Raw genomic sequence first — 12328 nt, 5'->3', positions numbered from 1 at the left:
CGGGCAGGAAGCATGGGAAACAAAAATGGCGTTTTGTTGTCTGCCAGCTTACTATGGGCCTGTATTTGTTGACTGACGGCATACTTCACCTGCTTCCAACCACAGTGCATCGATGTAAGCTGACTTTTGAATATCTTTAATCATAAAAGTCGCCATTAACCTGACGAAGCTATCTAGGCGACCTGTTCTTGGATATACTGTCAGGGGCTGTGCGGGCGTTTGACACCTTGGAGCCCCTGATCTAGCCCTGACTTCCGAACGTAATTATAACAGCTGCAGGGCGAAACCAATGACTCAATACGACACAAGCTGTCTCTTCCTTCACCCTACACGTCGACCTCGTGGATACTACTCAAAGTGAAGGATGCCTCCAAACGCAATCGCAAATGCAAGCCGAGCAGTCAGTGAGGTATGCCTGTCGTGTCAGACGGATAGCAAGATCGCGAACGTTAGCTTGTATACTGGCCTGGCGGAGGTGACGCGTGTTTTTGAACCGAAGCTCAAGAAAGGCGACAATAAGGTCATTGTGTCCGGTCTTCCTGATGTGCTGGTCCCAGATTCTCTTCGGTACGCTTTGTTTTCTTTTATAAGAATAACTGGTACTTAATTCAGTGGATGTGCTACAGAGTTGAAGGTCGCGGTCAATGTACAATTTATGAAGTTTCACTCTCCGATATTCCTTCTTCGGGTCCTATGACGACCTCTGATCGTCTTGAAGACTTGATAAAGCAGAAGATTCGGTTGGAGAAAGCGTTGACGCGGTGCCATAAAGCGATTGCGGCAGTTCAGTCTTTCCAGAACAGTATTGCCGTGCGACATGTCAAGGCAGATGAGTTGGCCAATTTGCAGCGAGGAATTGACGCGGCTGCGGAGGAATGGGATCTCAAGCAGCTTGATTTGGAAGAGCAAATTGCAGAGGTTACTAGAGACATTGAGCAAGAGCAAGTAGCATTGGGCGAGGTCAAAGTGGATAATAAGCTGCGCAAACGTGTCTACATAACTCTCGTCGCAGACAAAGAATGCGACGTTGAGATTGTTTTGAAATACGGTCAGCTTTATCTCATTCATCAAGTCTTGGTCACTAGTAATCTGAACTCTTTGGGACAGCTGTTTCCAGCGCTACCTGGGACCCTACTTACGCTATCTACGTGAAAATGGACACCAAGGAAAAGGCGGTAAAGCTTATATACAAAGCGGCCATCTCACAAAATACAGGAGAGGTGATTGAAATTATCTCGCTGCTCAGAACCTACCAAAGCTAATTCCCAGATCTAGTCCTGGAATGATATTCCATTGACTTTGGAGACAGTGACGCCCACAACAGGACTCAATATCCCGGAATTGCAGCCATGGACGCTTTCTATGTATAAGCCCATGTACGGAAAGTACCTGAGAAAAAGTGCTGCTGCCTCCAGCCTTAACACGTTCGGCGGCCACTCAATGAGAAAAGAATCTGCAGCTAGTTCCGATTCTGAATCTGATGGAGGTCCACCTAGAGGTGGAGGAAGACTGCATAGTTCGCGACCGCCCAACATCAAGACCCGAGGCTTGACAGTCACATCGAAAGGGGACATCAATGCAACGTTCTCAGTCCCTGGATTAATGACGATTCCGAGTGACGGCGCTTCTCATACCGTGACTATAATGGAAGTGTATTTGGACGCAGCCATGTCCTGGGTTACGGTCCCAAAAAAATCGCCAAAGGCTCATTTAACTGTATGACCTACATGTCTACCTTTTTTTGATAATTTCTCATCTATCTTTCGGTTTATAGGCAAAAATAAAGAATGACTCTGAATATACCCTTTTACGCGGCATAGCAAGCATCTACGTCAATGGAAGTTTCATCTCGCGCTCTGATATCCCGTCTGTTAGTCCACAGGAAAGTTTTGATTGTCCTCTTGGGTAAGTCGTGTCCCCATAAAGCTACCACCCATTTTCTAATATCTGTTTTACATAACAAAACAGCATCGACCCTGCAGTTCGCATCACCTATCACCCTCGTAGCAAGAAAGTCACTCAACCCAGCTTTACGCGCCGAAACTCTACGTACCTTTTTTCTCAACGCATCAGCATCAGTAACACCAAAGCGACGCCCATCAGCTACCTGAAAGTACGCGAGCAGGTGCCTGTATCAGAGGACAGCAATATTACAGTCAACCTGACCTCTCCGGGTCTCGTACTACCTCAGGCGAACAAAAAGGGTGTCATTATTGTACCGGAGCCAGTGAAGATTAGCTCTCAGGTGGTGGCGCGGTGGGAAGGCGCGGATGAGCCGGAGATGGATCCAGGGCAGGTTGGAAAGGATGGCAAGGTTTGTTCGCTGCAAATGACGTCAGAAGTTGTGTTGGTTTTACCCTTATATGGGGCGAGATACCTTAAAGAGACGACCCTGAGTGAAAGAGATAGAAGTTTTTTGCCATTTTTCGCACTGTTCAGTGACATAGTCTCTCCCCGCCCAAAGGCCATGCATTCATTTTTGCTATCTACTACAAAGGTGTCCCACTACAAAATAAAACACAAAAAAAAAGAAAAAGAAGGGAATGAAAGAACGAGAAGGGCGCATCATCAAGGGATCCCTAGATTGAGGTCTTGATAGACGAGCCAGATGGCAAGGGGCTAGGTGCCCGCGGGAACTTCAAAACCCCAACCATACAGTCAGAGCAAGGGGAAGTGACACGTACCTATCAAGTCGAGACACACGATTGAAGTTCCATCACCGTGTCTTGATAAAACAGCGACTCGTAATACGGTAATCCAGTCGGGTCTTGATAGATGAGCCAGATGGCGAGAGGCTAAGTGGCTGCGGGAACTTTATTTCAAATCTTAGGACCCCGACCATACGGTCAGCGCAAGACTGTACAACACAGGGGCAGCAACACGTACCTATAGAGCAGACTCACGCGCCGCCGGAACTCCAAACACCAAATCTCAAGGCAGAGCACATACCAGCACCGGGAACAACAAGTCACACCTCTCATTCGTCTGGACACAAATACTCACCCGTTGCAGGCACTCCAAGTCGATGGCGGGAAAAACTCACAAATTGCGGGAACTCTGAATATCAAGACTGGTTGCTGGCACTCCGACTCAACGGCGGCAAGAAACCACGGGTTGCGGGAATTCTGAGTATCAAGACTGGACGCTGGCACTGCAACTCAACGGCAGGAAGAAACCACGGGTCGCGGGAACTCCAAATTTCGAATTTCGAATCCTGCCAAACTGTGAGCAAATACAACACAATGCACGATAAATACACATACCTCTCATGTGTCTTGACACAAATACTCACGTGTCGATGGCGAAAAGTCGCGGGAACAAGACTAGACGCTGGCATCCCCAGTCAACGGTGGCAAGAATACACGGGTCGCGGGAACTCCAAATTTCAAATTTCGAATGCTAAGCGCCAACGCATACAGCAATGAGCACATTTTAGTCAGTTTAGGGGTAATTCCACGTACCAGCACTCAGTAAAGGAGTCGTAAAGATCCCGGGTGAGGCTTGCAGAACACCTAGCTCGGCGGAAGCCCAAAAATCGAATTTAGGAGGGGGAGGGCATAACACCGCGGACTGGCATAAAGACGGGATACAATCCCTAGCAGAAAAAAAAGGCAAGTCAACTTATATGTCACGTATTAAAGCTCCGCTATCCCTGACACAAACAAGCCAAAAGTCTTCTAGTAGCTCTAATCCAATTTCCTCCTATCAACGTATACGTACACTCCCGTCCCAACCTTTTTTTACTTTGTTTTCATGGACACAAATTCGTAATTGAATATAACTTTGCTGCTGCGTGAAAATCCTTGAATAATTTGTATATTTTGAACCTTTTCAAAATCCTTCCCCTCGCACTCAAATTACATCAAAATCTACCGCACCAAGGCAGAATACACGGTTCTGAATCTTCAAATTCTACATTCATTACAACTCGACAGGGGCTTCAAAATCTAAAATAACGCGAAAAACCAATGACCAAACATCCTGCTGCTAGCGCGTATCGGTTAACTTAGTAAGTAACCATGCACCTACTCGGAAATCCTCCCGTTCCAGTTCTTTTCACCTTAATTTTATAGACACGCCTTCGTAGCGTCGATTGAACATTGAATACAAATTTGCTGGTGCGTGAAAATCTTTGAATAATTCGTATATTTTTGAACCTCGTTACTTGCTTGTTACAGGTTCAAAAATCCAACCCCACTCAAATTACATTCGAATTCACCACACTCACATACACTACACGGTTTGGAGACTTCAAATTCAAATCAAGAAAATCGTACTACAAGTCGAACAGGGGCTTCAAAATCCAAAATAACACGCAAAATCAATGACGAAACATCCCTGCTGCTAGCGCGTATCAGTTAATTAGTGAGTAACCATGCACCTACCTGGAGATCTTGATCTCAAATCCAGCTCGTCGGTGCCCACAAACCAATCGCACGGTTCTCAGGGTCAGAATTAGGCTCTTGAATGACAAAGCTCGGAACAAAATCAGGCCTCGAGACGTTTCTCCGTCGCTTCAGTGACGCAATACACCAAAGTCGCCCGGAATCGCACATTTCGGACCATTGCGTATATTTTCAAGCGTGGTTCTGTTCCCTGACCGCTCACCTATGTCCGTTGATCCCCAGATTCCGCTGCAACATTCTGCAACAAATGATGACATTAGACTGTAGCCGACTGCACTAACCGAGTGGTTTGATTAGGCGCCCATTCATTTCTCGGCATTTATAGCGACCATCCCTTGTCGCGTGTGGCTCCACTTCAAAAGGGACAGTCAATACAAAACCAATTTAAACACAAATCCCGCTAAATTCCAGTTGAATTCCGTGCCACGTATCTCCTAAATTGAGAATTTCCAAGGTTAAATCGCTTCCAGATCCGGAGAAACTCACCTTCACAGCAAAGATACATCATAATACACCTATTCAAGTCGGTTACTACAACTAGACTCTCCCGGAAGTTAGTCACTGACTCGGTTTTCCTCCAGATTAATTCAACACATCCCATCCGTAACCGTGCCATTCCTGTTCAAGTTTGGATTCAGACGGATGACATAGAAGTGTCGTGTGGTTCTACTGTAAAAGGTACAGTAAACACATAATCCATTAAAATACAAATCTCGCTAAAATCAACTCAAATTCAAGTTCAATTCCGTGCCACGTATCTCCTAAAATCAGGTTTTCAAACGCCAAATTGCTTCCAGATCCGTAACAACTCACCTTCACAGCAAAGGTATGTCATAATATTCATGTTCAAGCCGTTTAGTACGACAAGACTCTCCCAGAAGTTAGTCGCTGATTCTGTTTTCCTCCGGATTACTTCAAAACATCCCATCCGTAAACTGTGCCATTCCTCTTCAAGTTTGGACTCGGAAGAATGACGTAGAGGTGTGTTCCTGCCCGGGAACTTATGTCCGGCATCCATGTAGCGCTATGTACTCACTATTGCAGCCTTAAACATACCTTGTTCAGATCCGTTTTACCTATGCATTGGCTTGATAGCTCAAGCGCGCGCTATACAGGACTAATCTAGTGTAAATACTAATCAAAATGTACGCAATTGGAGTTCAGAATACCAGATTATATTACAGCATTTCAATCTTGCAAGCAAACACACAAGTGTATTCGCGTTTAAACATGTTTACACTCAAAGAACTCGTATGTATCTGTAGCCTAACACTCTCCCCAGCCTTTATGCAATAGTTTCTCATCTCTGACAGAAGAAAATTTGGAAGGAGAATCAAAAAATTTACAAATAAAGTATGCTCACCTCCTTTCCCGGTTCAATTTCGCCATGTTTTCTATTCAATCAGTTTCCAATGCTTCACTGTATGGAAAGCAAATATATCACTTACGTTACCAAACTTCTTTGAAGCTAGTGCCCGCTCGGCTTTTAGTCCAATGCCTGGATTGCAATTAACGGTTGTGGGAGGAAATGGAGGGTTTTCCGCTTGTTTCTCGTTAGGTAGACCTATGCACATCATGCAGAGTCATAGCCCCTATTGATATACACTCCAGAATACAGGAAAGTAGTCAGTTTTCATTGAAAATATCAAGTTTTAACGATACAGCTCATCAGATCCAAATCTACCTACAACGTGGTTAGCTAGTTTAAGCACTTTGTAGCACTTTATAACTTTTGTACTCCATTATATTGCACAGGAAAGAGTCACTGTACCTCGATAAACCCTCCCGATGTTCATGAAATCTTCAAATAAAATCTGGAAACCAAATTGAATCAAAAGCACATACCTACAAAAGCGACGCAAATACACCAGAAATCGTTTCGGACGACATACGCACCTGCATACCCAGTCACCCTGAACACTAACCCACCGCCCCAGACCGCTCGAATGTCGAATAGAATGCGTACAATGCCGAGAGGACATGTACTCCTCCTCCCCATTTACCCATTTTCCAGCCTTTCAACTCGCTTTCTTTTCGCCCCCGTCGCGTTTCAGAGTGATTACGACACCTCTTGCATACCCGATCGAACTATCTGTCAGAGCGAAATGAGAGGAAGACGCGGTGAACTCGACGAACCTTGTTTGTGCGCTGGCAATACATGTACGCTGTACACTTTGTACGCGCGAATAATGCGGTTTTGTATGTGGTTCTGGGATAATAGGGGATGTCTGGGTATGTGGGTGATGACTGGTAGGTGCGAGTGAACGTTGGTGAAGCTGTGGATCCGCGATGGTCAGAGAATACATTCACTGCAAATGTACGCAACTTTACATTGGTTCCATTCATTGAACCGTTTATCTGGACTATCGAGGTCAGTATAATACCCCTGTGTAAGTGAAGAATTGACCTATCCCAGATCAACTTCAAATTTCATTGCAGAACCATCCCTATGCACCTCCGGAACATCTTCACCTCCATCCCAAATCCGCCGTTCTTCTCTCAAAAATTAAACTGGATTCATATCATCCCTGAATCTATCAATAGGTACTAGTCCAGTTCACGTACCCATTCTCATAATTTCGAAGTTTGAACACAAAATTTTTTATCCATCTCCCGAGAACGCCAGATATTGATTTTAGCAAAACAACACTAGAGCACAAAAAACCACGTACAATTGCAACATCCAAGTGAGCTAGAGAGCACCCTGGTACCTTTGCAATACTCAGTAAACGGCACCAACGTTTGAAATTTTGCAAGACAACTCAGCAAATGTGCACGCCACCCATATCCCTCTCCTCGTCCCAATCTTCCGAAATAACGCTATTTCAAAACGTCTGGAAATTTGGGTCGTTAGGGGTCCTGGTATTCGGGTAGGTAATATATCACCAACGTAAGATCGAGCGGCGTTCTGAATTCAAGGCTGGAAGCTAGAGCTCGAGGGGTAACGTTGAGGATTTATTCCAGATATCTGTAATTGCATGAATTAGCATGTTTCCGGTGAAATTTTTACTATACGTACTGGTCTAACGCAAAGGGATTGGAGTCCCAAGGTTGAAATGTGAGGTGTATTATCCAGCGCAGACCTGACGGGCATCAAGAAAGTAGGAGAAAGTTGAAGTGCTCGAATTAAGCTCGAAACAAACATTCAGATCAACTTGAAATAGACAAACACGCAGTCCACGAAAACATGAAAACACATCTATTCCAATTCTACAGACAGACAGGAGTGTATCCTACGGTAGATACACTCGGCTAGCACCCGCTTTGCGTTCAAGTTGTTTGCTGATCCCAAAATTGGACCCTGCAAACCAACGGTAGAACCCGAAATTGCATAGCGTACCGGTGTACGTACAGCAGCGTGCTTTGCAAACTATAAAAGAGGACGTGAATGTACTCACTTTTTCTCATCCCACTCGTCCTCCTCTGCTCATCTCAGGAGTTCTTTCCTCTCCTCTCCGCCTCCTCCTGCGACGCATCTCAGCAGCTTGTCATAGGTGAGTGATGGTCTTGAAACTGTGAATTTGGCTGACCACCGGCGCTCGTCGCCATTTCTTGCCAGGCCATCGAGAGGGCCATCGAGAGGTGAGTAACCGTGAAATGGTTTGGCATGGTACTCACATACACCCTTCTACAGCCCGCCACACGTAAAGGTACGTCCCGTTCCACAAGTTTCCGACGCGTCTGACAGGCTACACGCGTCTACACAGTTCCGCCGCCGCACCAGAGTCAAGCCACGTTGGTGGCATCTTGTTGATGCCTTGTCGCCGTGTGTTCTAGTCCACCAACACCCCAGCGAATGAAGGTAAGTAATAATGAAATGAGGAATTTGTCGACTTACCTGTGCCCGCCACTTTCTACAGGTCCAACACCCCGCCATTGGTCAATGTATGTTCCCTTACGTCTGCCTCTGACGTGTCTGACGGTCTACACAGCGCCGCCGTGTCGAAAATCAAGCCATGTTTGCATCCTAGGCCACCAACACCACTCAAAAGAAAGGTAAGCAACAAAGAAACAGTCAATTCATTGACTTACCCATGCCCGCCCCTATCTACAGCCTCATCGTAACATCCACCACAGCGTGAGGCTTTCTGAAGCCTCTGCCTCTGCCTCTGACAGTTTACATGGTGCCGCCGTGTCGATAATCGAGCCGGTTACGCATGTCTTTGTAGTGGTTAGAGGTGAGCAATCAATATTGAAATGGTGTGGCATGGTACTCACATACACCCCTCTGCTGCGTGCCACCGGTAAAGGTATGTCCTATTGCACAGGTCTCCAACGTGTCTGACGGGCTACACACATCTACACAGCGCTGCCGCCGCACCAGAGTTGAGCCACGTCTCGTCGCCGTGTGTCCTGGGCATCCCAGCGAATGAAGGTACGCAACAAATACGAGGAATTCATCGACTTACCTGTGCCCGCCCCTTCCACAGGTCCAACACCCCGCCATCTCTGACGTGTCTGACGGTCTACAGCCGTATACGCATGCTAGTAGGCCACCAACTCTCCTGAAAAGAAAGGTAAGCAACGAAGAAATAAGCAATGCATTGACTTACCTGTACCCACCCCATCGCCGTGTGCGTCCTAGACCACTGAATGTCTTGAAAAGAAAGGTAAGTAATAAAGGAATTAGGTTTCATTGACTTACCCAAGCCCGCCACTTCTACAGCCCGGCCGTAACGTCTTGTAGCGGCGGGACCCAACACCCCTTTCGCAACCCAACTATCAGAAATGCAAGTTCCAGTGCGTCTGTCTGACGGTTTGCATGGTGCCGCCATGTCGAGGATTGAGCCGTGTACGCATCCTAGGCCACCAACTCTGCTGAAAACAAAGGTAAGCAATGAAGAAATAAGCAATTCATTGACTTACCTGTACCCACCCCCTTCTAGAGCCCAATCATAACATCCGCCGGCGCGTGAGGCTCTCTGACGCCTCTGCCTCTGACGGTTTATACAATACCGCCGTATTGAGAATCGAGCCGTGTGCATCCTAGTCCACCGAATGCCCTGAAAAGAAAGGTAAGCAACAAATAAATACGGAATTCATTGACTTACACGAGCCCGCCCCCTTGTACAGCCCAATCGTGACATCCGCCGGCGCGTGAGGCCCTCTGACGGTTTACACAGCGCCGCAGTGTTGAGGATCGAGCCGTGTTTGCGTCCTAGGCCGCCAACACCACTGAAAAAAAAGGTAAGCAACAAATAAATGAGGTATGCATTGACTGACCCATGCTGTCAGATGCGTTGTAGCCCAGTGGAACGGGGCGCTGGTTGCTGCATTGTGCGTGGGCTGTGGAAATGTTGGACGGTCGTCGACGAGAACGAGGTGGTGGGAAGGCCACAGCGGCGGGGCAACTAGAGCTGTGTGGGGGGTATGCGACCAACTCTCTGCAAAGAGAAGAAAGCAGCAAAGAAAGGATGAATACAGTGACTTGCGATTTCGCATTTACAGAGTGGAATTAAAATTAGCTTGGGCAGTTGATGAATTCCACTAGGAAATTGAATCAGAGGACCCTGACCAAAGCAGAATCAAGTACACGATAAGAATGCGGCACGGGGTATTCAGCGCATTAGGGAAATACGCGGGCAGGAAGCGTGGGAAACAAAAAATGGCATTTTGTTGTCTGCCAGCTTACTATGGGCCTGTATTTGCTGACTGACGGCATACTTCACCTGCTTCCAACCATAGCTGACTTTGAATATCTTTAATCATAAAAGTCGCCATTAACCTGACGAGCAACCTGTTCTTGGATATACTGTCAGGGGCTGTGCTGGCGTTTGACACCTTGGAGCCCCTGATCTAGCCCTGACTTCCAAACGTAATTATAACAGAACCAATGACTCAATACGACACAAGCTGTCTCTTCCTTCACCCTACTACTCAAAGTGAAGGATGCCTCCAAACGCAATCGCAAATGCAAGCCGAGCAGTCAGTGAGGTATGCCTGTCGTGTCAGACGGATAGCAAGATCGCGAACGTTAGCTTGTATACTGGCCTGGCGGAGGTGACGCGTGTTTTTGAACCAAAGCTCAAGAAAGGCGACAATAAGGTCATTGTGTCCGGTCTTCCTGATGTGCTGGTCCCAGATTCTCTTCGGTACGCTTTATTTTCTTTTATAAGGGTAACTGGTACTTAATTCAGTGGATGTGCTACAGAGTTGAAGGTCGCGGTCAATGTACAATTTATGAAGTTTCACTCTCCGATATTCCTTCTTCGGGTCCTATGACAACTTCTGATCGTCTTGAAGACTTGATAAAGCAGAAGATTCGGCTGGAGAAAGCGTTGATGCGGTGCCATAAAGCGATCGCGGCAGTTCAGTCTTTCCAGAACAGTATTGCCGTGCGACATGTCAAGGCAGATGAGTTGGCCAATTTGCAGCGAGGAATTGACGCGGCTGCAGAGGAATGGGATCTCAAGCAGCTTGATTTGGAAGAGCAAATTACAGAGGTTACTAGAGACATTGAGCAAGAGCAAGTAGCATTGGGCGAGGTCAAAGTGGATAATAAGCTGCGCAAACGTGTCTACATAACTCTCGTCGCAGACAAAGAATGCGACGTTGAGATTGTTTTGAAATACGGTCAGCTTTATCTCATTCATCAAGTCTTGGTCACTAGTAGTCTAAACTCTTTGGGACAGCTGTTTCCAGCGCTACCTGGGACCCTACTTACGCTATCTACGTGAAAATGGACACCAAGGAAAAGGCGGTAAAGCTTATATACAAAGCAGCCATCTCACAAAATACAGGAGAGGTGATTGAAATTATCTCGCTGCTCAGAACCTACCAAAGCTAATTCCCAGATCTAGTCCTGGAATGATATTCCATTGACTTTGGAGACAGTGACGCCCACAACAGGACTCAATATCCCGGAATTGCAGCCATGGACGCTTTCTATGTATAAGCCCATGTACGGAAAGTACCTGAGAAAAAGTGCTGCTGCCTCCAGCCTTAACACGTTCGGCGGCCACTCAATGAGAAAAGAATCTGCAGCTAGTTCCGATTCTGAATCTGATGGAGGTCCACCTAGAGGAGGAGGAAGACTGCATAGTTCGCGACCGCCCAACATCAAGGCCCGAGGCTTGACAGTCACATCGAAAGGGGACATCAATGCAACGTTCTCGGTCCCTGGATTAATGACGATTCCGAGTGACGGCGCTTCTCATACCGTGACTATAATGGAAGTGTATTTGGACGCAGCCATGTCCTGGGTTACGGTCCCAAAAAAATCGCCAAAGGCTCATTTAACTGTATGTCCTACATGTCTACCTTTTTCTGATAATTTCTCATCTATCTCTTTGGTTTATAGGCAAAAATAAAGAATGACTCTGAATATACCCTTTTACGCGGCATAGCAAGCATCTACGTCAATGGAAGTTTCATCTCGCGCTCTGATATCCCGACTGTTAGCCCACAGGAAAGTTTTGATTGTCCTCTTGGGTAAGTCGTGTCCCCATAAAGCTACCACCCGTTTTCTAATATCTGTTTTACATAACAAAACAGCATCGACCCTGCAGTTCGCATCACCTATCACCCTCGTAGCAAGAAAGTCACTCAACCCAGCTTTACGCGCCGAAACTCTACGTACCTTTTTTCTCAACGCATCAGCATCAGTAACACCAAAGCGACGCCCATCAGCTACCTGAAAGTACGCGAGCAGGTGCCTGTATCAGAGGACAGCAATATTACAGTCAACCTGACCTCTCCGGGTCTCGTACTACCTCAGGCGAACAAAAAGGGTGTCATTATTGTACCGGAGCCAGTGAAGATTAGCTCTCAGGTGGTGGCGCGGTGGGAAGGCGCGGATGAGCCGGAGATGGATCCAGGGCAGGTTGGAAAGGATGGCAAGGTTTGTTCGCTGCAAATGACGTCAGAAGTTGTGTTGGTTTTACCCTTATATGGGGCGAGATACCTTAAAGAGACGACCCTGA

At 46.7% G+C, this 12328-nt stretch overlaps 3 protein-coding genes across 3 annotated transcripts; 2 read left to right on the top strand and 1 right to left on the bottom strand.

Annotated features, from left to right (window-relative positions):
* Positions 1 to 364: 364 nt before the first annotated feature.
* Positions 365 to 2382, top strand: JR316_0008400 (Protein F37C4.5; the record flags this gene model as incomplete). Its single annotated transcript, XM_047894115.1, has 7 exons — positions 365 to 567; positions 627 to 1048; positions 1108 to 1220; positions 1276 to 1716; positions 1775 to 1905; positions 1969 to 2314; positions 2374 to 2382. 7 exons carry the CDS (start codon positions 365 to 367, stop codon positions 2380 to 2382), a joined length of 1665 nt encoding a protein of 554 aa, XP_047747430.1.
* A 6490-nt stretch (positions 2383 to 8872) lies between these two features.
* On the bottom strand, positions 8873 to 9181 carry JR316_0008399 (uncharacterized protein; the record flags this gene model as incomplete). The annotated part of the gene is made up of 3 exons (XM_047894114.1): positions 8873 to 8911; positions 8960 to 9003; positions 9052 to 9181. 3 exons carry the CDS (start codon positions 9179 to 9181, stop codon positions 8873 to 8875), a joined length of 213 nt encoding a protein of 70 aa, XP_047747429.1.
* Positions 9182 to 10295: 1114 nt separating this feature from the next.
* JR316_0008398 (Protein F37C4.5) lies at positions 10296 to 12328 on the top strand (the record flags this gene model as incomplete). Its single annotated transcript, XM_047894113.1, has 7 exons — positions 10296 to 10498; positions 10558 to 10979; positions 11039 to 11151; positions 11207 to 11647; positions 11707 to 11837; positions 11901 to 12246; positions 12317 to 12328. 7 exons carry the CDS (start codon positions 10296 to 10298, stop codon positions 12326 to 12328), a joined length of 1668 nt encoding a protein of 555 aa, XP_047747428.1.

The sequence above is a fragment of the Psilocybe cubensis genome, chromosome 7, assembly GCF_017499595.1.
Source record: "Psilocybe cubensis strain MGC-MH-2018 chromosome 7, whole genome shotgun sequence".
NCBI lineage: Eukaryota > Fungi > Basidiomycota > Agaricomycetes > Agaricales > Agrocybaceae > Psilocybe > Psilocybe cubensis.
This window is presented reverse-complemented; position numbering and strand designations above follow the sequence as displayed.